We start from the raw sequence: 21,373 nt of genomic DNA, 5'->3' as shown, positions 1-21,373 counted from the left end.
AACCAAAAACCAGAAAAAAAAAAAGCCAGTTGTTATTGACACTTGTTTTTTGAGGATTGGTCAAAACTATAAAATCTGTACTCAGGTAATTTTGTGTATTATTTCTGAGGGTCTCCGTGCTCTACAGGCCCAGTTTTCTAGACCTGTATGTTTTCTGTGGATTCCTGTTGTTCAGGACACCGAAAGCTGCTTATGGTAGATAACTTGCTCATGGAGCTCTCTTTGGAGAGATATAACAGATCAGACATTTGAGTGCATGTGAACCTAGATGACAGACACAGGAGGCAGTGAGCGAGCGGGTCACCTGAAGAGAGTGGGAACAATAACTTGTATGTGTATCTCCTTTCAGAGCACAGGCTGGTGAGCTCTGGGTCAAGAATGAGAAGGTCATGTGTGGCTACATCAGTGAAGAGACCAGGGTAAGGTTGAAAAGTGACCTTTTTGGTTTCGTTTCCTTATGCCATATTTCTGAGTGTATGAGTGTTTTGCCTGCCACATACATATGTGTGTACCATGTACATGCCATGGAGACCAGAGAGGTCATTGGCTCTCCTAGAACTGGAGCTGAAGACAGTTGTGAGCAACTGTGGGCGCTGAGAACTCGACCTGGGTCATCTGCAAGAGCAGCAAGTGCTTTAACTACTGCATCGTTTCTCCAGCCCCTTTTTCTGGTTTTTTGAAGTAGGGTTTCATGTAGCCCATGCTGGCTATGTACCCAAGATCACCTTTAATTCCCAACGGTCCTGTCCCCGCATTCCAAGTGCTGGGATTGTAAACACATGCCCCCCCTCCCCGCACTCAGTCTTGTCCAATATTGGATATCAGAGCTTCTTGAATACTGGACAGGTAGTTCATCACTGGGCATTCTGTCAGCTAAGTGAAAGAACGCATAGGTAAAGCTTGCTCTTAGAAGTACCACTTTGCCGGGCGCACTCCTTTAATCCCAGCACTAGGGATGCAGAGGCAGGCAGATGTCTGGTCTACACAGCGAGTTCTAAGACAGCTAGGACTGCTACACAGAGAAACCCTGTCTCAAAAAACCAAAAGGAAAAAAAAGGTACTGAGTACCACTTCATAATTAAGAGAATTCTTTTAATAAAAACCCCAACCCCAATATTTGCTCCAAGTAATAAATGTTTTGTTTGATTTTTTTTTTTACACAGGATTTTGCTATTTGGCCCATGTTGTTTTTGAACTGACTGTATTCCTGCCTCACTTTCCTGAGTTACAGGATTACAGGCATGAGCCACCATATCAGAGTTTGCTCTGTTTATTGTTATTTTTGTTAAAACTTTGTATAATGGGGCTGGAAAGATGGCCCAGTGGTTAAGAGCATCCTGACTGTTCTTCTAGGGTACCTGGGTTCAATTCCCAGCACCCACATGGCAGCTAGCAACTGTATGTAACTCCAAGATCTGACATCTTCACACAGACAAACATGTAGACAAAACAGCAGTGCAAGTAAAAATAAATAATTTATTTTAAATTTTTTTGTGTAATGTATTTTGTTTTGCTTCAAGACAGATTATATACTATATTTTGATCAGGTTTCTCTGCCTCCCTTAAGTCTTTCCAAACCATCTCACCTCCCTATCTGCCAACTTTATATTCTTTCTCTCTCTCAAAAACAAAAATGAAAATCAAAATGATGAAAAAACCAATAAGACAAAAAAAAAAGCCCAAACAAAACTAAACAAAAAGCACCCACACAAAATATAGAATTTGTTTTGTGTTGGTTCATGGTCCACTACTGCTGGACATGGGGCCTTCCCTGGAATATGGTTGATATACCTGTTAAACTCCATTGGAGGAAACTGATTTTCCCTTTGCCAGTAGATATCAATTGCAAATAACTTCTTGGTTAGGGGTGGGACCGTGTCCACTTTTACCTTTCAGTTCTGGGATCCTGGCTTGCTTGAGCCTATACAGACCTTTTACAGGTCTTCTGTGTTGCTACAATCTCTGTGAGTTCATGTGTGTATCGGTGCTGTTGTATCTGAAAGACACGATTTCCTTGGAATCATCCACCACCTCTGGCTCTTATAATCTTTTCCACTCCTTCCAAATAGGTCCTGAGCTCTAAGGTAAGGGGCTGATGAAGGCATCCCATTTAAGACTACTCCAAAGTCTCTCACTCTTTGCACATTGTCTAGTTGTAGGTCTCTGTTAATGCCTATCTATTGCAAGAAGCATCTCTGATGAGAATTGGTGAGCTTGTTAATTGTGGATATAGCAGTGTATCATCAAGAGTCATTTTATTCCTGTGTTCCTTTAGTAGAATAATAATAGTTTTTTCCATAGGCCCATGACATATTTAATTGCAGGATCTTGGCCACTTTAGTGATGTCAGGTATGGGTTCTATCTCATGTAGTGGTCCTTAAATGAAACAAAAAGCCCCTCCCCGGGGTAGTTGGTTATTCCTATAACATTGTGCCACTATTGACTAGAATATTTTGTATGCAGGTTACTGTTATAGGTTATAGGACTTGTAGATGTTAGCTTTTAAGCTTTCAATATGTGTGCACTTTTTTGTTTGTTTGTTTGTTTTTTGTTTTTCAAGACAGAGTTTCTTTGAATAACAGCTCTGGTTGTCCTGGAACTTGTTTTGTAGACCAGGCTGGCTTCAAACTTGGAGATCCGCTTGCCTCTGCCTCTTAAGTGCTGGGATTAAAGGTGTGCACCACATCCTGGCATGTACACTATTTTTAAGTGCATAATTAAGTATGTTGGGCTCCTGAGATGGCTTAGTGAGTAAAGGTGCTTACCACCAACCCTGATAACCTGAGTTTGAGTTCCTGGGACCCACATAGTGGGAGGGGAGAACTGACTCTGCAAGTCGTTCTCCGACCTCCACGTGTGTTCACATACATGGGTACATACATACATACCACACATTCTCTCTCTCTAAATAGTAATAACTAAATATAGACAAATATGTTGGGTGTATTACTATTGTGGCAGACTTTGACACCCTATTCATTCTGTAGAACTGAAATTGTATATAAATCATTTGCTTTTTAATGCAATTATGTTTTTATTTGTTACAGGTGGTGTTCCGTTCTACGTCGGCTATGGTTTACATATTTATTCAGATGAGCTGTGAAATGTGGGATTTTGATATTTATGGTACTGTTCCCTAAGTACTGATTGTAACTGCCACTGGAGAGAATTTTTTGGTTTCCCCCAAGTCTGTTCATTTTATAGTAGGCATTTGATGTTCTCTGAAGATGTGTCCTGCTTTCTTGACAAACCTCTTTAGTTCTCTTTTACTATCATTTTTCATTGTTCTTTTCATTATTGTTTGTTTTTTGAGAAAAGGTCTCATATAGGTGAGGATGGCCTTGAACTTCCCATTCTCCTACTTGTGTCCCCCAAGTGCTGTGATTAAAGGTGTTCATGTCTCTGCCCAGTTTATGTGTGTTGTGGAGATCAAACCCAGAGTCAGTGTATGCTAAACAAGCCCTTTACCTAACAGAGATACAGTTTAGGGGTGGGGGTGCACGCTTAATCCCAGCACTCAGGAGGCAGAGGCATGTTGATTTCTGTGAGTTCAAGACCAGCCTGGTCTACATAGCAAATTCCAGTCAGAGCTAGATAGTGAGACCCTCTAGCCAAGGATGATCTTGAACTGATTCTCCTTCTACCTCCAAAGTGCTGTGATTTCAAGAATGTACTGCCGTGCACAGTTCTTTGCTATTTTATTTATTTTTAGACATTTTTCTTTTATTAATATTTTGTGTGTTCATGTATGCCCACATTCCCAGATGAAGGTCAGAGGACAGTTTTGTAGAGGGTCTGTTCTTTCTTGATTTCATGCATGGATTCTGGGTAACAAATGCTTTTATCCACTGAGCCATCTTACTAGTTCCTCTATTTTATTTATATAAACTGTGTAGATATCTGGAGAGACAGATGCAGAAGCAGAAGATGAATTCCAGGAAGTGCCGTAAAGTATTAATGAAAATCCTGAATTCTCAGAGCTTAACTTCTAGTATGATTAGGTACCACCAATTTCTTTTTCTACTTTCTATGCTTTCATAAGATCTTGATCTATAATCCAGACTGTCTTCAAATTCACAATCTTTCTGCCCCAGCCTCCTATGTGCAGGCATGTACTAACTACCCTCAACTTGGTACCTTTCACTTAGTTCTCTATCAGTCACAGAAAAACAAGTTTGCTTCAGCGTCATTGTCGTTGAATTATGACATAATGAGCAGAGAATGCTAAAACTACTGTGAGGTGCTGATGCTGTGACTACCCTGCCAGTTTCATGATTTGTACACTTCAAATTTTTATTGCAAATTAGTGCTTGCTGTGCATCAACTAGGAGGAACTACAGTGAATGCCTAGGGTTTACTAAATCTTTTTGTTGTTGAATTTTCATTACTTGGAGAGAGAGAGGGAGAGAGCACGCGTGCGTGCATACATACAACTTTCAGGATCAGTTTTCTTCCTCCTGTGGAGGGTCTGGGGAATCAAACACAGGTCGTTAGGTTTGGCAAGCATGACTATAAAAGTCATCATACTTGGAGTTTAGGGTGTTTTCTTATCTTAAATACAGACCATATTAACCAGTCATCTTCCTTTTTAAAATTTTGGAGTTTACCTTGAAGCTGAGACTCTGTAATTATGAGATTTGACTGTACTTTCTGTGCTAATGAAGCACTGAACCTCCATAATTAAATTTAACTTGATAGAATTAAGGATGTAACCCAATGGTAGAGTTTTGTCTAGTTTGTCTAGTGTATGCAAGCAGCCCCCTCCTTCATTTATTTTTCACTTTGTCCTTTTTCTCCCCCCCCCTTTTTTTTGAGACTGGGTCTCAATATGTAACCCTGGCTGGCTAGAACTTGCTCTGTGGACCAGGCTGGCCTTGAACTCACAGAGGTCTGCCTGTCTCTGCCTCCAGTGCTGGGATTAAAGGCGTGTGCCACCACATTTGTACTCTAGTTTTTGTACTCTACTTTTACTATCTTTATATATATATGAAAATATACATATATAAATATAGATATAAATAAATAAGTATATATAAATAAATAAGTATATATTTTTACATATTTATGTAAATATATACATAAGTACATGTTTGCATATATATATTTATATAGCCGATCCCATTGTTTCCTATTTGGTCTGATTCCTTCACTGTATTTAGAAGAGAGAGTTCAAGCCAAAAAAGAATAGGAAAAATATGACATCCTCACCCTTTTCTCCCCGTTTGTTTCAGGGGATCTGTACTTTGAGAAAGCTGTGAATGGTTTCCTTGCTGACCTGTTTACTAAGTGGAAGGTATGTATTTTTCCACATTATAATCTAGGTAGATAGCACTCATTAGATTTTTGATTTTTCAGTTTTTCTTTATTTTTTCTTTATTTTTATTTCTTGAGACGGGGTTTCTCTGTGTACCTCTTGATGTCCTGGAATTTGCTCTGTATACCAGGCTGGCCTCGAACTCACAGAGATCTATCTGTCTTCTACCTACTGAGTGCTGGGATTAAATGCGTGTGCCACTGTATGTAGATTGAATTCAGGTCCTCATGCTTATGTGGCAAACACTTTACAAACTGAGTTTTCTCCTTAGCTCCTGAATGTGAGTTTTCTTTTTCTTTTGTTTGTTTTTTGTTTGTTTGTTTTTAGATTTTTAGTTTTTTGAGACAGGGTTTCTCTGTTTAATAGCCCCAACTGACTTGGAACTATCTCTGTAGACCAGGCTGGCCTTGATCTCACACAGATCCACCTGCCTCTGCCTCCCAATTGCTGGAATTAAAGGCGTGTGCTACCACCTGGCTGAATGTTGAGTTTTCTAAATGCAGTTTTTTCTATTAATTTGCCTTATCTTGAGCTACTTTAGCTGAAATGTGGACGTGAGATTTAAGTTATGCTAATCACCTCAACATAATAAACAGTATTTATGGAAACACAGAGCTGACTTTACAGATCGTACTCAGTGGTGAAAGACTGGAAACTTTTTCCTGAGATCAGTATTATGGATGCTTCCTTTGCTACTCTAGGCACCCACATATAAATAGAAGTAAAAAAAGAATCTTAAAAAAAAAGGGGGTAGGAGGCTAGAGACATGGCTAAGTGTTTAAAGGTACTGGCTGCTCTTCCGGAAGCCCTGCATTTGAGTCTCAGCCCCTATGGGGATAGCCTACAACTGTCTGTGATTCCAGTCCTGGGGAATCTGATACAGTGTTTTGGCAAAGACTCAGCACACATGTGATGCACAGACATTCATACTGACAAAATACCAATACCTATAAAAATAAAAATAAAGGCAAACCCCCCCCCCCCCAAAAAAAAACAAAAAAACCAAATCAGTGGCTGGAGAGCTATCTTAGTGCTTAGGAGCACTTCTTGTGTTTGCATAGGAGCTGGCTTTGGTTCTCAGGACCCACATGTATGGTACATGTGCATACACGCAGGCAAAACACTCATACACACTAGATAGATAGATAGGTAGGTAGGTAGGTAGGTAGGTAGGTAGGTAGGTAGATAGATAGATAGATAGATAGATAGATAGATAGATAGATAGATAGATTGATTTCCTGATGTTTTTGATTGGGATCTTGGTAAAGCTATATTGGAACTACAAATTCTTCTGCCTCAGCTTCCCAAATAGTTGGAATTACAGGCAAGGCCCATCATGTCTGGTCTTAATAGGGTTAAAAGGACAGTGAGACAATGAGATTACATGCCTGTAATATCAGGATTTGGGAGGCAGAAGTTGAAAATCCCACCCTGGGCTGCATAGCCAGACCTAGTCTCAAAGTGACAAGACCAAAATAAAATATGTACAGAGCAGTTTGCAAAACACAGTGTGTCTGTGCCAAATTCCTTTACACATTTTTTATAGAAATAAAAATCTGATCCTCAAGTTTCTATGTAATTATAAGAAATTTAGAATAAACAACCTTGTAAAAGAATAAAGAATTTGATTTCTCACTGTAGACAGCAAAATAGTGCTAATGTGATACTGGCATTAGAATAGACATATAGATCAATATAATTAAATTAAAAGTTCATGTATTAATCATACATCTGTGGTCTGGTGCTTTTAGACAAGGATAATGAAGTTCATTTTGAGGGGAAAAATACTCTATGCATTTTGAGACAACTAAATATTTATATGCAAAAGAATGAATTTGGGCCGGGTGGTGGTGGCGCACGTCTTTAATCCTAGCACTCGGGAGGCAGAGGCAGGCGGATCTCTGAGTTTGAGGTCAGCCTGGTCTACAGAGCTAGTTTCAGGACAGCCAGAGCTGTTATACCAAGAAATCCTGTCTCAAAAAACAAAGCAAAACAAAAACCAAAGTGAAACAAAGAAGATAAATCGAACTTTTTACAATTAAAGTCTTAGGAAGCTAGGGCTATAGCTCACTTGACCTTTCTGCCAATAAAAACATCTTCCTGACATATACAGTATTTAATGCCACAGAGTTTGGAGTAAAACAAAATTAGTTTAAAATTAGGGGTCTGTTCCAATTAGCTTTTTGGTTATGGATAGCCTTGTTTTTATTTTTTTCTGCAAAGTGGAGATGATGATAGTCTATGTCTCCTTCCCACAGGAGTTGAGAGACTCTGCTCTCTGTAAAAAGTGTCTCTGTGACACTTTCTGTCCATCAAAGTTGGATAAGGATGCTAGCTTTGGGGCATGTGAAGTCCAGTCGTCTGCTTTTCCCCAGCAGTGCACTTCCTGCACTTTGACTTGTACTCAGGAATTTCTATCCACTTGCAATATATCCAAGGAGAAATGAAAGTTGGCATATGGTACATTAAGTTGTGTTCTTTTATGCCAAGTGCTGAATTGTGTTAGGATGGTTGGGAGAGATGAGGTTGAGTCTGGCCGGAACTGAAACAAGTTCGTTGGCTCAGTAAACAAGCTACGTGTCATGTTCACCAGTAATTACTCTGTTCCCAGGAGTTTGATCTCAAGACTTCATGGAAATGTTTATTCTTACTAGCTCCCATCAGCATCCAAAGGGTAATTTGTGATTTTGGCTTGCATTCCTTCCTCTCTCCAAAGCTTCTGGGCCTCATCCTGTGATGTGTAGGAACATCTTTGGTTCTTTAAACCACCGCTGTAGGCACTGTTATTTTCCCTTAAACTTGCAGTTAATTGTTTAATAATGGATAGGGATATAATCAAGCTCTAACATTCAGTTGGTCAGGTTTATGTCAAATAAAGAATTGGGTGACAGGACCCTTTTTGTAGCTTCCAAGCATTTTTGCACATCCTTAGAACTTAAAGTAACCTACCTGAAATTGCACAGTGGGAAGCTTAAGAGCCAGAATTGAGAACAAGTCTTTTGCTGTTGTTGTTTATTTGTTTTTGTTTTTTTGAGATAGGGTTTCTTTTTGTAGCTTTGGAGCCTATCCTGGAACTCGCTCTGTAGATCAGGCTGGCCTCGAACTCAGAGAGCCTGTCTCTGCCTCTGAGTGCTGGGATTAAAGGACCACAGCCTGGCAAGAACAAATCTTTTGGCAGCAAGTGTTCTGTCTCCTTCACAGTGCTCAGCCACTGAGCCTCGTAGAATTGCGGATATTAGTGTGCATGGGTTGCTTCACAGTGAAGGAAATGGAATAAACTTGTACCTCCTTTTTCTGTGTTCATGCCTAGGAGAAGAACTGTAGTCATGAAGTGACTGTGGTCCTGTTTTCCAGAACTTTTTATGATGCAAAATCTATTGGTGAGTAAATTTTTCTCATATATATTATATATATTTTTTGAGAATTTAAACAATTTTGGTAGACTTTTCATGCACTATATTCTGATCACACTTTTTAATTTTTATTTGTATTTACTTATTTGTTTGTTATTTCTTCTGTTTTGTTTAGTTTTTGTCACCCTTGAGGGACTTATATTCTGGCTGTTCTGGGACTCACTATGTAACCAGGCTAGCCTTAAGCTCACAGAGATCTTCTACCTGTGCCTCCCAAGTGCTGGGAGGTATGCATCATTAAGACAGCTAAATTTTTCATTTCTTAATAGACAGGGTATTGTTATATTTTTCAGGCTGGCCATGAACTTCTGTTTTAAAACAAACCTCCTGCCTGAGGCTCCTGAATAGCCAGACTGCCAGTACACGCCACTATACCAGTACATGCCACTATACCCAGTCCACACCACTATACCCAGTTTCTTCCAATTATTTTCTGTTGGGTCCCTCACCTTCTTCTCAAACAATTAATTTTCATCTTCTTTGCTTTTATACTTTTTGTCTTTCCCATCTTTGCTAGGGGGATACCAAGTAAAATGGAAAATAATAATACATCTTAATATATATAAGATAGCTGGATTGTGACATCACCTGAAACCCTCATAACAGATATACAATTAGCTTCGTTTACTTGTTTATTTACTTACTTCCTTTTTTTTTTTTTTTTTTTTTTTTTTTGAGACAGGATCTCATTATGTAGCTCTGGCTATCCTGGAACTCTTTGTGTAGACCAGGCTGGCCTCAAACACAGAGATCCACCTGCCTCTGCCTCCCAAGTGCTGGGATTAAAGGCATGTGCCACCACTCCTGGCTTACATTTTGATGATATGGATCTTCAACCCAAAAGTGGAGTCCAGCAACACTGTACAATTCAATTTTCAATATGATTTGAATTTTCTGTATTTCAGATGAATTTCCTGAAATAAACCGAGCTTCAATTCAACAGGATCACAAAGGGAGATTCTATGAGGACTTTTACAAGTATGTTTTGGTGCTTTGCTGTGTCTTTATTGGTTGTTTCTTCTTAACTTAAAAAACTTTTTTTTAGATTTCATCAGTTTTTTATTCTTGTATTTTTAAAATTCTGTGATAGAGGATACCACATTGTATTTAGAATTTTTATTTGTTTTTGCTGTATTGAACAGAGTCTCGCTATTCAGCTTTGGTTAGTCTGGAACTCACTGTATAGACCATGCTAGTTTTGAACTTGTAGCATTCCTTGTTTCTGCCTACAAGGTGCTGGGGTTGTTGTTGTGAACCATCACATCCAAATTATTATTATTTTTTAATTGTAAAGTATTTTAGTATTCTAGGTAATACTAAGTGAGTAGGTAACTAAAAACCCTGGATGTCCACTGTCTGAATTTGCAGGTAATATCTTGCCATATTTTCTCTACTTTTGACTAGATTTTAGCTTAAATTATACCTCTTATAACATTTTAATCCTATGCATAATAAGATCATTTTATATAAAACCATAATGTCATTTAATAAAATTTACAGCATGTAACGAGAATAATAAAAGTCCAGAGACAGCTGGGTGATGGTAGCACATGCCTTTAATCCCAGCACTTGGAAGGCAGAAGCAGGTGGATCTCTGAGTTCGAGGCCAGCCTGGTCTACAAGAGCTAGTTCCAGGACAATCTCCACCACTATAGAGAAACCCTGTCTCAAAAAAAAAAAAAAAAAAAAAAAAAGAAAAGAAAAGAAAAAGAAAAAAAAGAAAAAACCAAAACAAAGCAAAACCCAGAGACAGATATTGGGATTCATCCTGAAGATCAGAAAAGCTAAGCAGCCAGCCACTGGCTCTTATGTCTACCTCAGACCGAAAATGGGAGATTCTGCCTCCAAGAATCCTCAGATTGAGACTGAGAGTGAGATTCATCTCCTCCCATTTTATATTCCTCTCTAGTGCTTGGATTAAAGGTGTGCACCACCAACCTACCTGGCCTCTATGACTGACTAGTGTGGCTGCTGGGATTAAAGGTGTGTGCCACCACTGCCTGGCCTTTATGGCTGACTAGTGTGACTGCTTTGCACTGATCTTCAGGGAAACTTTATTTATTAAAACAGAAACAATATACCACTATATACCCTTTTTTTGTCTAAAATAAAAACATGCTATAACTAATATAAGAAAACTGTATACAATAAGTATAATAGCTATATACATGTACATAAATCCAACATAAACAGGGCTGTGCATGCTTTTCGTCTGAGCTTATAGTATCCCAGACCATGCCAAGAATGGACTGGTATCTAGAAAGCTTTTGGCTCAAGGAGTTCCCACAACTCTTTTTGCCACAAAGAAAGTAAATTCCATGTGGAGTTTCTTTGATGCCCGTTATCTTCTCTGAAGTAGATTGGTGTTGCCAGGAGCAGACATGTCTCATTGTCATTAAAAAAAAAAAAAAGAACCTATGTTATTAAAACATCTTAAATACTATATTCTATAGATCTCTGAAGTGTTTGAAGATGATCTGTCTATCTAAAATATATATTTGTTTGACCTTGAAAACATACTTAATGTGACAAGTTTGATTATAATAGGTGATTACCTGCTAATCTGAATTTCCTTATTATCCTAAACAGTTGGTAATAATACTTTTTAAGGACCAGAAATTTGCATTACATTTTTAAGTGAATTGTATAGGTACTTGAACAAGAGTAGAAATATATGTACAGTATGTTCTAACAAAATCAATCTCAAATTTGTATCAATATACAAAATTTGTATACAATATATAAAAGTTTTATCCAATTTAATCCAATTCAAAACTAGTAGCTGCTTTTTCAAAGTAGATTCAATGATCTATCTTTTTATTTTATATCTATATCCTCCCTTTTTTCTGATCAGAGTAGGTTCAATAATCTACCCTTTTATCCTATCATATGTACATCCCACTTTTTTCTTTTCAAAACAAGAACCCTGAATCTAAATTCCTTTGTTCAGCTTTTCTCCTGACCGTAACCAATAACAACTTGTAACCAACCACCTTAAACAATGACAAATATCCATAAACCTGTTGAAAAACCAAGAACCACCAACTGGTATGGGAAGTCCTTCTGTCTATGTTTTGCTTTTATTGGCTAATGAATAAAGAAACTGCTTTGATCATAGGAGGGCAGAACAGAGTTAGGCGGGGGTTGGGGGAGACGGGACACTAGACTGAATGCTGGGAGAAAGAAGGTGGAGTCAAGGAGAAGCCATGTAGCTGCACCAGAGACAGATGCTGGATGGAACCTTGTCAGTAAGCCACAGTCTCATAACAATACACAGATTAATAGAAATGGGTTAAATTAAGATGTAAGAGCTAGCCAATCAGAAGCTAGAGCTAATAGGCCAAGCAGTGTTTTAATTAATACAGTTTCTGTGTAGTTATTTCAGGGCTGAGCACCCAGGAACAAACAAGCGGCCTCCTACAACAACTGACCTACCTTTAGGGGATCCTGAAAAGAAAAATTTGGGTTAATTGTCAAGTCCTAGGAGAGGTAGCTGTATTTGTTGTCCAGTCTCTGTGTAATGAGGAAGTGTAGGGCTTGTCTTAAGAAATCCTGGCTAGAGTAGTCAGTTAGGCTAGATCATCTCAGCTAGCCATCTCAAAATTGTTCTGAGCAGTTTGTAGTCCAAAGCCAATCTTTAGGTGGTGTTTTTCAGCTTGGTGGTGTTATCATAGTCCTGGAGGAATCGTCGTTGTGGGGCCCCATCCTACTTTTGGAGACCTTAAAGGTTGCTGTTAGGTGTGTTCATGACTTATTGCAGAAAACTGATAGAAACTCAAACCTGAAATTATGTTCAGAAAGGTAGATGAAACTTTTTTTAAATTAGTTAATACTCTATATGACCATTAATATCTTAGAACAAGCTTAAGAAAAAATATATAAAGCTTATAAATCTTAAACCTTAAGGGAAGCTGTTAAAGAGTCAATATAAAAACCAAAGGATTATTAGAGTGGTAGAAATATAATAGTCCTTAAATATTTGTTTCTCTTTTGTGTCATATCAGGTGTCTCTTCTGACATGAGACAGAGATTTTGGATTTTACTTTAGCTAGCATGCTTGTGTTTAGAGAAGAAGAGAACCACGCTACAACTCCAAAGCCAGCTTTAATCTTTAATTGGACTGGAATTACAAAAAGACCATTTGCATTCTATGTCTATAGAGAATAAGAGAAACAAACATTTGGGAAGATTTATGAAATTTTATCCTGTTGGAAATGTGATATAATATTGGCCAATTTACTCTTTTTCTTGGGACTTTTTTTTCTGGAAGACTGGTCTTTTCCTTCAGATGTCTCATTTGTCTAGTGGCCTTCAGATTCTTAAGCTGGATACCTTTATTCTCCTGAAAAGACAGAAACAAAACCTAATTTTGGGGAGATTCTCTTTTGGCAAGTTGTATCTGATCAAATGAAAAGCATTAGTTAGTTTTATAGGTTAATTTAGATTAAATGGCATTGGTGCTTAATAAATTATCACCTCTTCTCATTAAGAGGTGTCTCTTGTTCAAATCGAATCTTTATCAATTTTGATGGTATTCATAGCTTTTCTTCTCCTGTGGAAACAAAAGCAAAACCCCTTCCCCAGTGTAACACATATCCTGGTTTCCATTCTGAGGTCACTGCATCGTTAAAGTATATTGGCTGATTCAATTTTGAAGTTTTTTCTGCTATTCAATGTCTCTATGCTGCTGTTGTTCCTATCTCATTAACATTTTGAAAATTCAAAGTAATAAGGAATTATATAGTCTATTTCTGGGAGCCTTTATCATCCCTTTCTGTTTATTTAACATATCCTTTAGTTTTCTTGCTGTTTCTGTAACTGGCTGGCCTGTAGTATTGTACCGTATACCTGTAATTTGCTTTGTATTATAATAAGCAAAAAAACCTTTATTTTCTTAGAGACATGTGCTGGAGCATTGTCTGTCTTTATGTCTTTAAGTATACCCAACGATGGCCATAACCTTTAGCAAATGGGTGGTTACTGAGTCAGCCTTTTTTGAACTCCAAGCAGTTGCCCATTGAAAATCTGAATAGTTATCAGTGGTGTGATGTATATATTTCAGAATTTCCAAATTCTACAAAATGAAATACATCTGTTTGCCAGATTTCATCCCTTTGGGCACCCTTTGGGTTACTTCCTGCAGGTAGTGGAGTTTGGTTGTATAAAGAACAAGTAGAAAATTTCCTATAATTTCCTTGACTTGTTGCCATGTGATAGAAAAGTTTCTATGATTCTTTTTAATGAAATTCTGAGGCCTTCAGCCTCCAATCAATAATTGATTTCTGCATTATCTTGTGCCAGAGGGCCTGGCAGACTCGTATGGGGTCAGATGTGTGTTATGTATATGGGATGATGCCTCTTCCTGGTTGTATCTTGTAACTGAATAAATAATAAAGTCAATTCTTTACCATCTGGTATAAAGTCATCTGTTTCATTATGTAAAACAACTCTTTCTGCATATTGTGAGTTGGTAACTAGGGGTTCTTTAGAATCCCTTAGTCCTGTAAGGAAAGCATATAATTCTGACTTTTGGACAGAATCATAAGGGCTTTACTTTAATTTCCACTTTACTTAAATTTTCTGATTTGTAACCTGCCTTCCTTGAGTTATTTGCATCAGAATAGAATGTAAGGGCTCGGGGCTGGAGTGATGGCTTAGTGGTTAAGAGCACTGACTGCTTTTCCAGAAGTCCTGAGTTCGATTCCCAGCACCCATATGATGGTTCACAACCATCTATAATAGTATCTAATGTCTCAAGCACAATTAATAAAATTCAGAGAGAGAAATTGGGGTTCAACCTGAAGATCCATAAAGCAAAGCAGCCAGCCACTGGCTTAAAAAAGTAAAAAAACAATGTAAGGGCTCCCCCGTACAATGTGAAGACGAATCCAGTTGAATTATCTTGCTTATGAGGTAGTTATTAATCTCTCCCAAAAATTTGTTACAAGCTCTTTGCCAGGGTTCACCTTCTCACAATTTTTCAATTTCATCATTATTTAAAGGTAATATAATTTTTGCTGGGTCTATTTCTGCTTATTGACAAAGTCTCAATTTTCCTTTTAGAATTAACTCAGAAACCTTTTCCACATAAGTTTTTCACTTTTTACTCAGTTTATGTGGTAAAAAGATCCATTCTAAGATAATCCTTCTAATTAAAATTCCTGTGGGTGGGGACTGGAAAGATGGCTCAGCAATAAGAGCATTGGCTGCTCTTCCAGAGGTCCTGAGTTTCATTTCCAGTAACCACATGGTGGCTCACAACCATGTATGAAAGCAATTTTTTCTGTCTTTTTCTTGTAAAGGTACAGTGAATAGACAATCTTTTAAACCAATAGCTATAGGAGACCATCCTTTAGGTAATAGGGAAGGCAGAGGAATGCGAGACTGTAGAGAGCCCATTGGCTGGATCACCTTATTAAAAACTCTTAGATCTGTCACCATTCTCCATTTTCTAGATTTCTTTTTAACAACAAATACAGGAGAATTCCGAGGGATGGGTGGTTCTTCAATATGCTGAGCATCTAGTTGCCCCTGTACCAGCTCTTCTAAAGCCTCCAGTTTCTCTGTTATTAAAGGCCATTGCATAACCATGCAGGTGTTTCAGTAAAACCGTTTTGTCTGTGTGTGTGTGTCAAATCCCCTGGAACTGGAGTTACAGAGAGCTGTGAGATGCCGTGTGGGTGTTTAGAATTGAACCTGGGTCCTCTTGGAAATTAGCCAGTGCTCTTGACCACTGAGCCATCTCTCTAGCCCTAATTTACTTATTTATTTATGGCATATGATATACTCAGGGGAACACTATTTGTGGAGGTGAGAGGACAACTTGTGAGTGTCTGTTCCCTCTTTCTGCCCTGTGGGTCCCTACTATGAACAGTGTGTCAGGGTCTGTGGCCGATACCTTTATCTGACGAGCCATCTGTGTTCATCTGAGACAGGGTCTTTCTCTGTGGCCTTGGCTGGCCTAGAACCCCCTCTGTAGACCAGGTTGGCCCATAACTCCCAGAGATCCTTCTGCTTCTGCCTCAAGAGTGCTGGAATCAAAGTCTTGTGACACCACACTAGCTTGCTGTTTTGACCCTAGCTTTTCTGAACCTTACCATGTTCCCAGCCTAGCCTTGAACTTGTGGGTCTACCTACCTTAGTCCTAAGTCCTTGAATTGTAGACATGTTTATCCCTTTATCCCCTGCTTATTACTTACTATGAACCACGTTTTCCTCCCTCCTTGAAACTTTGTAATGAATGGGATAGCATGTATGTAATAGGTGCTCGATTTCTCTTTCATGATCATGTTCCTTTCAGAGTGGTGGCTCAGAATGAGAGGAGGGAAGAGTGGACATCGCTCCTTGTGACCATTAAAAAACTCTTCATCCAGTATCCAGTGTTGGTGCGACTGGAACAGGCAGGTACTGCATCCATGTGTCGGAGGTGCTGTGGGGAATGGAGGCTGGAGACAGAGAAGCAGCTCATGCTCCATTCCCTTGTGTTGCTGTAGATAGTTTCTGCTTCTGGTCAGTTGGAGCCAGTTGTTCCATATATATGCTGCCAGCTCCTACAATGTCCCTAACAGTGTGAGCCAGATGCCTTCCTGGTTTGTTTTTGTTTTTTGGAGTTTTCTTGGTGGGGGGGATGTCTCTAGACAGGGTTTCTTTGTGTAGGCCTGGCTGTCCTAGAGTTCGCTCTGTAGACCAAGAGGCCTGAAATTTAGCTATCTACCCACCTCTGCCTCCTGAGTCCTGGGATTAAAGGCATGTGCCACCACCACCACCTGGCACCTTCCTGTTAGTTTTTAAGAGTTCATTTTTCATGAAATGCTTTTTCTTGTTTTGTATTTTTGCTTTAGGGGGCTTTCCTCAAGGAGACAATTCTACCTCAGCACAAGGGAACTACCTAGAGGCCATCAATTTGTCCTTCAACGGTGAGTAAGAGCGCAGTAAGCCTACCTCTTGCTTCCCATGTGGCCATAGACAGCTCGATGCTGATGCCCAAAGCCCCAGACTTGGAGATCTTCTTCCCATCTACATTTCAAATTAACTCAAAGTAGTACGTTCTAATTGAGTGGTCATATGACTGATCTTTGGCTTGTGGGCAATCAGCTTAGTGTTTTTGTCTTTTTATTTCTCATTTCATCCCTCAGCTGATTTTAGGTACATTTTTTAAATTTTAGAATCTACCTTTTTCTTTCTTTTTTGGGGGGATCAGGGAGTTGAGACATGGTTTCTCTGTGTAACTTTGGTGCTTGTCTTGGAACTCACCTGTAGACCAGGCTGGACACAACTCACAGAGATCTGCCTGCCTCTGCCTCCTGAGTGCTGGGATTAAAGGTGTGTGCCACCACCTGGCTCCATTCTGCTTTTTAAAAGAAAATACATATTCTTGAGTGTAGAGCCTGAGGTAGGAGAATAATAAGCGTGAGGGATATAGAGAAAGTGAGCTACTGGAGACTCTGTCCATCAGAGCACAAACGCAGGGCAGTGAAACGACTTAGTGGGTAAGGGCACCTGAGGACCTGGGTTTGATCCCTGAGATCTTAGGAGGAGAAAACTCCTGCAAGTTGTCCTCTGACTTCTACGTGTGCACTGTGGCACTTGAAGGTACACAATACACAAATAAGGATGGCATATGTATCTTATTTGATTCTTAGAGCTTTAAGTATAGACTCATTGATGGATGATGTAAGTTTATCTCATGAAAATTAAATGATGGGCCACTATTGGGCACCAGTGAGCGTGCTTTATAAAGGGTAAAGTGAACATTTTATTTTTAAGACGCTGCTAAAGTAGAAGGGAAAGGTGTATGTGTGCATGACTTGTAGAATTCAGGTCAGAGTGAGTCATTTGGTGTGGCTGGGATGAGTGCAAACTGCACCAGAAGCTGTGTTGTTTGCCTGTGTCTGGTTTCTGAAAAGCTGTGACATTGTCCCTGGGGGGATCTTTGTTTCCTCTAAAGTGTTTGACAAGCACTACATCAACCGCAACTTTGACCGAACTGGACAGATGTCTGTGGTGATCACACCCGGGGTGGGTGTCTTTGAAGTGGATCGCCTGCTCATGATATTGACCAAGCAGCGTATGATTGATAATGGTAACAGTCCTTGGTTTCTACTGTCTCCCTGTGTTAATACCCTCCCTTGTCCTCTAACTGCGGTGTTCTCATTGTCTCTTAGGTGATGAAGGGCTTTGCATGGTGATCAGGGGTGTCACTAGAATTGAATAGTGGAGGTCTTGATTCTCTTTTTACAGATTTGGGTAATCAGTGTCTAACCTAAGCAACAGTAGAGGAAACAGAAAATGCACGTATTTCTTTCCAGCGTAGGTAGCAATGATGAGTTTATAAACTGCAGCACAGCAAGTCAGTTTTACCTCGTACAATGTTCAGTAATATTAACGAACTAGAATACTCATCTCTGCTGTTGTCCTCTTGATCCGCCTTTTTTGTCCTCCCCTTTTTAGGAATCGGGGTGGACCTAGTATGCATGGGAGAGCAGCCTTTACATGCTGTGCCATTATTCAAGGTAATGGAATTTCAGCTTCCTTCTGAAAGACCAGTTAAACAATAATTAAAAGTAGAAAGAGTGGAAGTTTCTAGATTATTTGTGCTCTGGCTTTTTCCTTGCAGCTGCACAACCGGAGTGTTCCGAGGGACTCTCGGCTGGGCGATGATTATAATATCCCTCACTGGATAAACCACAGGTGGGTGTCATTGCAAGTGGAAGGTGAAAGTTTTGAATAGTTTCCTTGGCATTGGCTCTTTAAATTTGTTTTGTTTTTTGAGATGGTTTCTCTGTGTGGCCTGGCCTCAGATTCCTGGTAGACCTGCCTCAGCCTTCTGAATGCTGGGATCATATTGTGAGCCATCCAAACATGTCTTATTTACTTGTTTATTTATTTCTTGGCTAGTTGGTTGTACTGGGAGTTGTACCAAGGGCTTGGTTCTATTTGATTGTTGTCGTTGTTTTAATATTTACTTTTATTTCTGTGTATGCACATGCCGTTTATATGTGGATGCACACAAAGACCAGGTGAAAGTGTTGGATCATCTGGAGCTGGAGTTACAGAGCTGCCTGACGTGGGTGCTGGGAACCGAGCTCAAGTCCTCTTTAACATTGAACTGTGTCTCCAGTCCACACCTAGGCTTTATACATATTATACATAATATACATACACAATTGCTCAGCACAGCTCTGAATTACTTTCTTCTTTCATTTTTCATTTTATTCCTGAGTAACAAGATGACTTCTTTAGTCTTAGTTTGACTCTCAAGAAGTAAAAAAGTATTAGTGTTCTTCTCTGCCCTCACAGGGCACGGTGTGATACGTCAGAATCCTTGGGATCTGGAGACAGTGGTCTTTAAACCACTGCTCTATGTGTGTTTGATCCAGCTCTTCAAAAGAGCTTGATAAGGACTAACGTGGCTGACTCCTGCATTCTCCTCTCCTGCCACTATTTCTCTTTCTTGCTATGGGTAGTAGACACTCTCAACTTACCTCAGTCACGGCTTTTTTTTTTTTTTTTTTTTTTTTTTTTTTTGACCTCTGCCAGTTATTTTCTTGCAGGTGCGTTCCTTCAAGGCCCAGCTCCAACCCTTTTCCCCTGTGACTCCTTCCCAGTGGCAGTAGAGGCTTTTCTTTTGGTGGTTTCTGTTCTTTGTGTTGTTTGTCATGGGTTGGGCTCTGTGAGGGGCAGACTCACAGAGGCTTATGCCTCCAGCTCAATAGAACCTTCTGTAGTATATTTTTTTTAATATTTTATTTATTTATTATGTATACAATATTCTGTCTGCATGCATGCCTACAGGCCAGAAGAGGGCACCAGACCTCATTACAGATGGTTGTGAGCCACCATATGGTTGCTGGGAATTGAACTCAGGACCTTTGGAAGAGCAGGCAATGCTCTTAACCTCTGAGCCATCTCTCCAGCCCTGTAGTATATTTTTTAAAAATTATTATTATCCTTATTTATGTGTCTGTGTGCATGCTCATATGCCTGCTTATGCCATGGCACACTTGTGGAGGTCAGAGGACCATTTGTAAGGTTTGGTTTCTCCTTCCTTCCTCCATGTAGTTCCTGGCAGTCTTTTACTGAGCAGTCTTGCTGGTCTGGCTTCTACAGTATTTAAGTTTCACTGTATACCAGAGACCAGCTTGGAAACTCATAACAAATACAGATGTTAGCCTTGTGCATGTGTCTTTTATCTGTGTCACAAGCTGTGTTCCTATTGGTGTAGTGATTGTTGCTGGTCACCTATATTCATAGATGAAGAACCAGAAGTGAGCAGGGATTACTTGTTTAGCCATTTGTAAGGATAATGTGGTCCCATTACAATTATCCTGCTCAATGAATGTCCCTTACTTCTCTTAGAACCCATAAAATTTTGTATGGATGGTTTTTATGAAAAATTGTAAGCTGGGCAATGGTGGCAAAAATCCTTTAATCCTAGTACTTGTGAGGCAGGGACAAGCAGATCTCTTTGGGTTCAAGGCCAGCCTGGTCTACAATGTGAGTTTCAGGACAGCCAAGGCTACACAAAGAAACCCTGTCTCAAAAAAAAAAAAAAGAAAAGAAAAGAAAAATTGTACTTTTTTTTTGAGGTCTTATTATATAGCCAAACTAAAAACTGTTGGTTGTTCTGCCTCAGAAATGCTAATATTAAAACTATAAGATATCACATTCAGCACAGATATCATACTTAAAAAAACTTTATTTGCACTCGGGAGGCAGAGGCAGACGGATCTCTGTGAGTTCAAGACCAGCCTGGTCTACAAGAGTGAGTTCCAGAACAGGCTCCAAAGCCACAGAGAAATCTTGTCTCAAAAAACCAAAAAAAAAAAAAAAAAAAAAAAACAAACCAAAAAAACCAAACTTTATTTATCTGGGTCTTTTGCCTGTATGTGCACTACATGCTTGCCTTGTGTCCCCAGAAGTCAGAAGAGGGAACTGGGTTCCCTGAAACTGGAGTTCCACATTGTGAGCCATCCTGTTTTGATCTGTAGCTCTGAGGGGAAAAACAGTAGAAAGCAGAAAAAGATTGAGTCAGTGTAGCAGCATTGGGAAGATGGACAAAGAGATCCAGCAAACCCCTCCACTCTTTTTTCCAGTTCCTAAAGTGAGATCAAATTTAAATAGAGGACCAGGGATGTACACACCTAAGCTATGCTAGTCAAGGTGTGGTCCTGCCCACCAGTGACCCATCGTCATCCGTGGTTTATTCTCATCCTGTCAGGTGGTTTGATGGATTGTTAGAACTGTTAGAAATTTCTTCCCAGGGGACAAGTCCCACACAGGCAGCCTTTCCTTCTCCATCATGAAATTTTGGGGGAATTCTCATTTTTTTTTTTTTTTTGACAGGGTTTCTCTGTGTAGCTTTGGAGCCTGTCCTGGAACTAGCTCTTGTAGACCAGGCTTGCCTTGAACTCACAGAGATCTGCCTGCCTCTGCCTCCCTAGTGCTGGGTTTAAAGTTATATAAAGGCATGTGCCACCACAGCCTGGAAAATTCTTATTTCTTTGAGGGCCGTTGTTTCTATAGTTTTTGATTGAAAGACACAAGTATCTCTTTAGAATATCTTCATTGTGCCAGACCAATAACAATAGCAAGTTATAATCTTTATCTGCTGAGCCATCTCACTGACCCCTGTATTTGTAACTT

General features: G+C 39.5%; 1 protein-coding gene across 6 annotated transcripts in view; it reads left to right on the top strand.

The window, feature by feature from the left end:
• The window catches only part of Depdc5 (DEP domain containing 5, GATOR1 subcomplex subunit), a 115,056-nt gene that overhangs the window by 15,360 nt on the left and 78,323 nt on the right, over positions 1–21,373 (top strand). For all 6 annotated transcript variants that reach the window (XM_038325299.1, XM_038325291.1, XM_038325323.1 and 3 more), the window contains exons 8-17: positions 350–419; positions 3,049–3,127; positions 5,233–5,294; positions 8,626–8,695; positions 9,634–9,706; positions 16,029–16,132; positions 16,570–16,644; positions 17,676–17,810; positions 18,179–18,240; positions 18,345–18,418. In XM_038325299.1, the coding sequence (XP_038181227.1) occupies positions 350–419; positions 3,049–3,127; positions 5,233–5,294; positions 8,626–8,695; positions 9,634–9,706; positions 16,029–16,132; positions 16,570–16,644; positions 17,676–17,810; positions 18,179–18,240; positions 18,345–18,418 (804 nt within the window). The remainder of the gene's footprint in view (positions 1–349; positions 420–3,048; positions 3,128–5,232; positions 5,295–8,625; positions 8,696–9,633; positions 9,707–16,028; positions 16,133–16,569; positions 16,645–17,675; positions 17,811–18,178; positions 18,241–18,344; positions 18,419–21,373) is intronic.

The sequence above is a fragment of the Arvicola amphibius genome, chromosome 1, assembly GCF_903992535.2.
Source record: "Arvicola amphibius chromosome 1, mArvAmp1.2, whole genome shotgun sequence".
Classification (NCBI taxonomy): domain Eukaryota; kingdom Metazoa; phylum Chordata; class Mammalia; order Rodentia; family Cricetidae; genus Arvicola; species Arvicola amphibius.
This window is presented reverse-complemented; position numbering and strand designations above follow the sequence as displayed.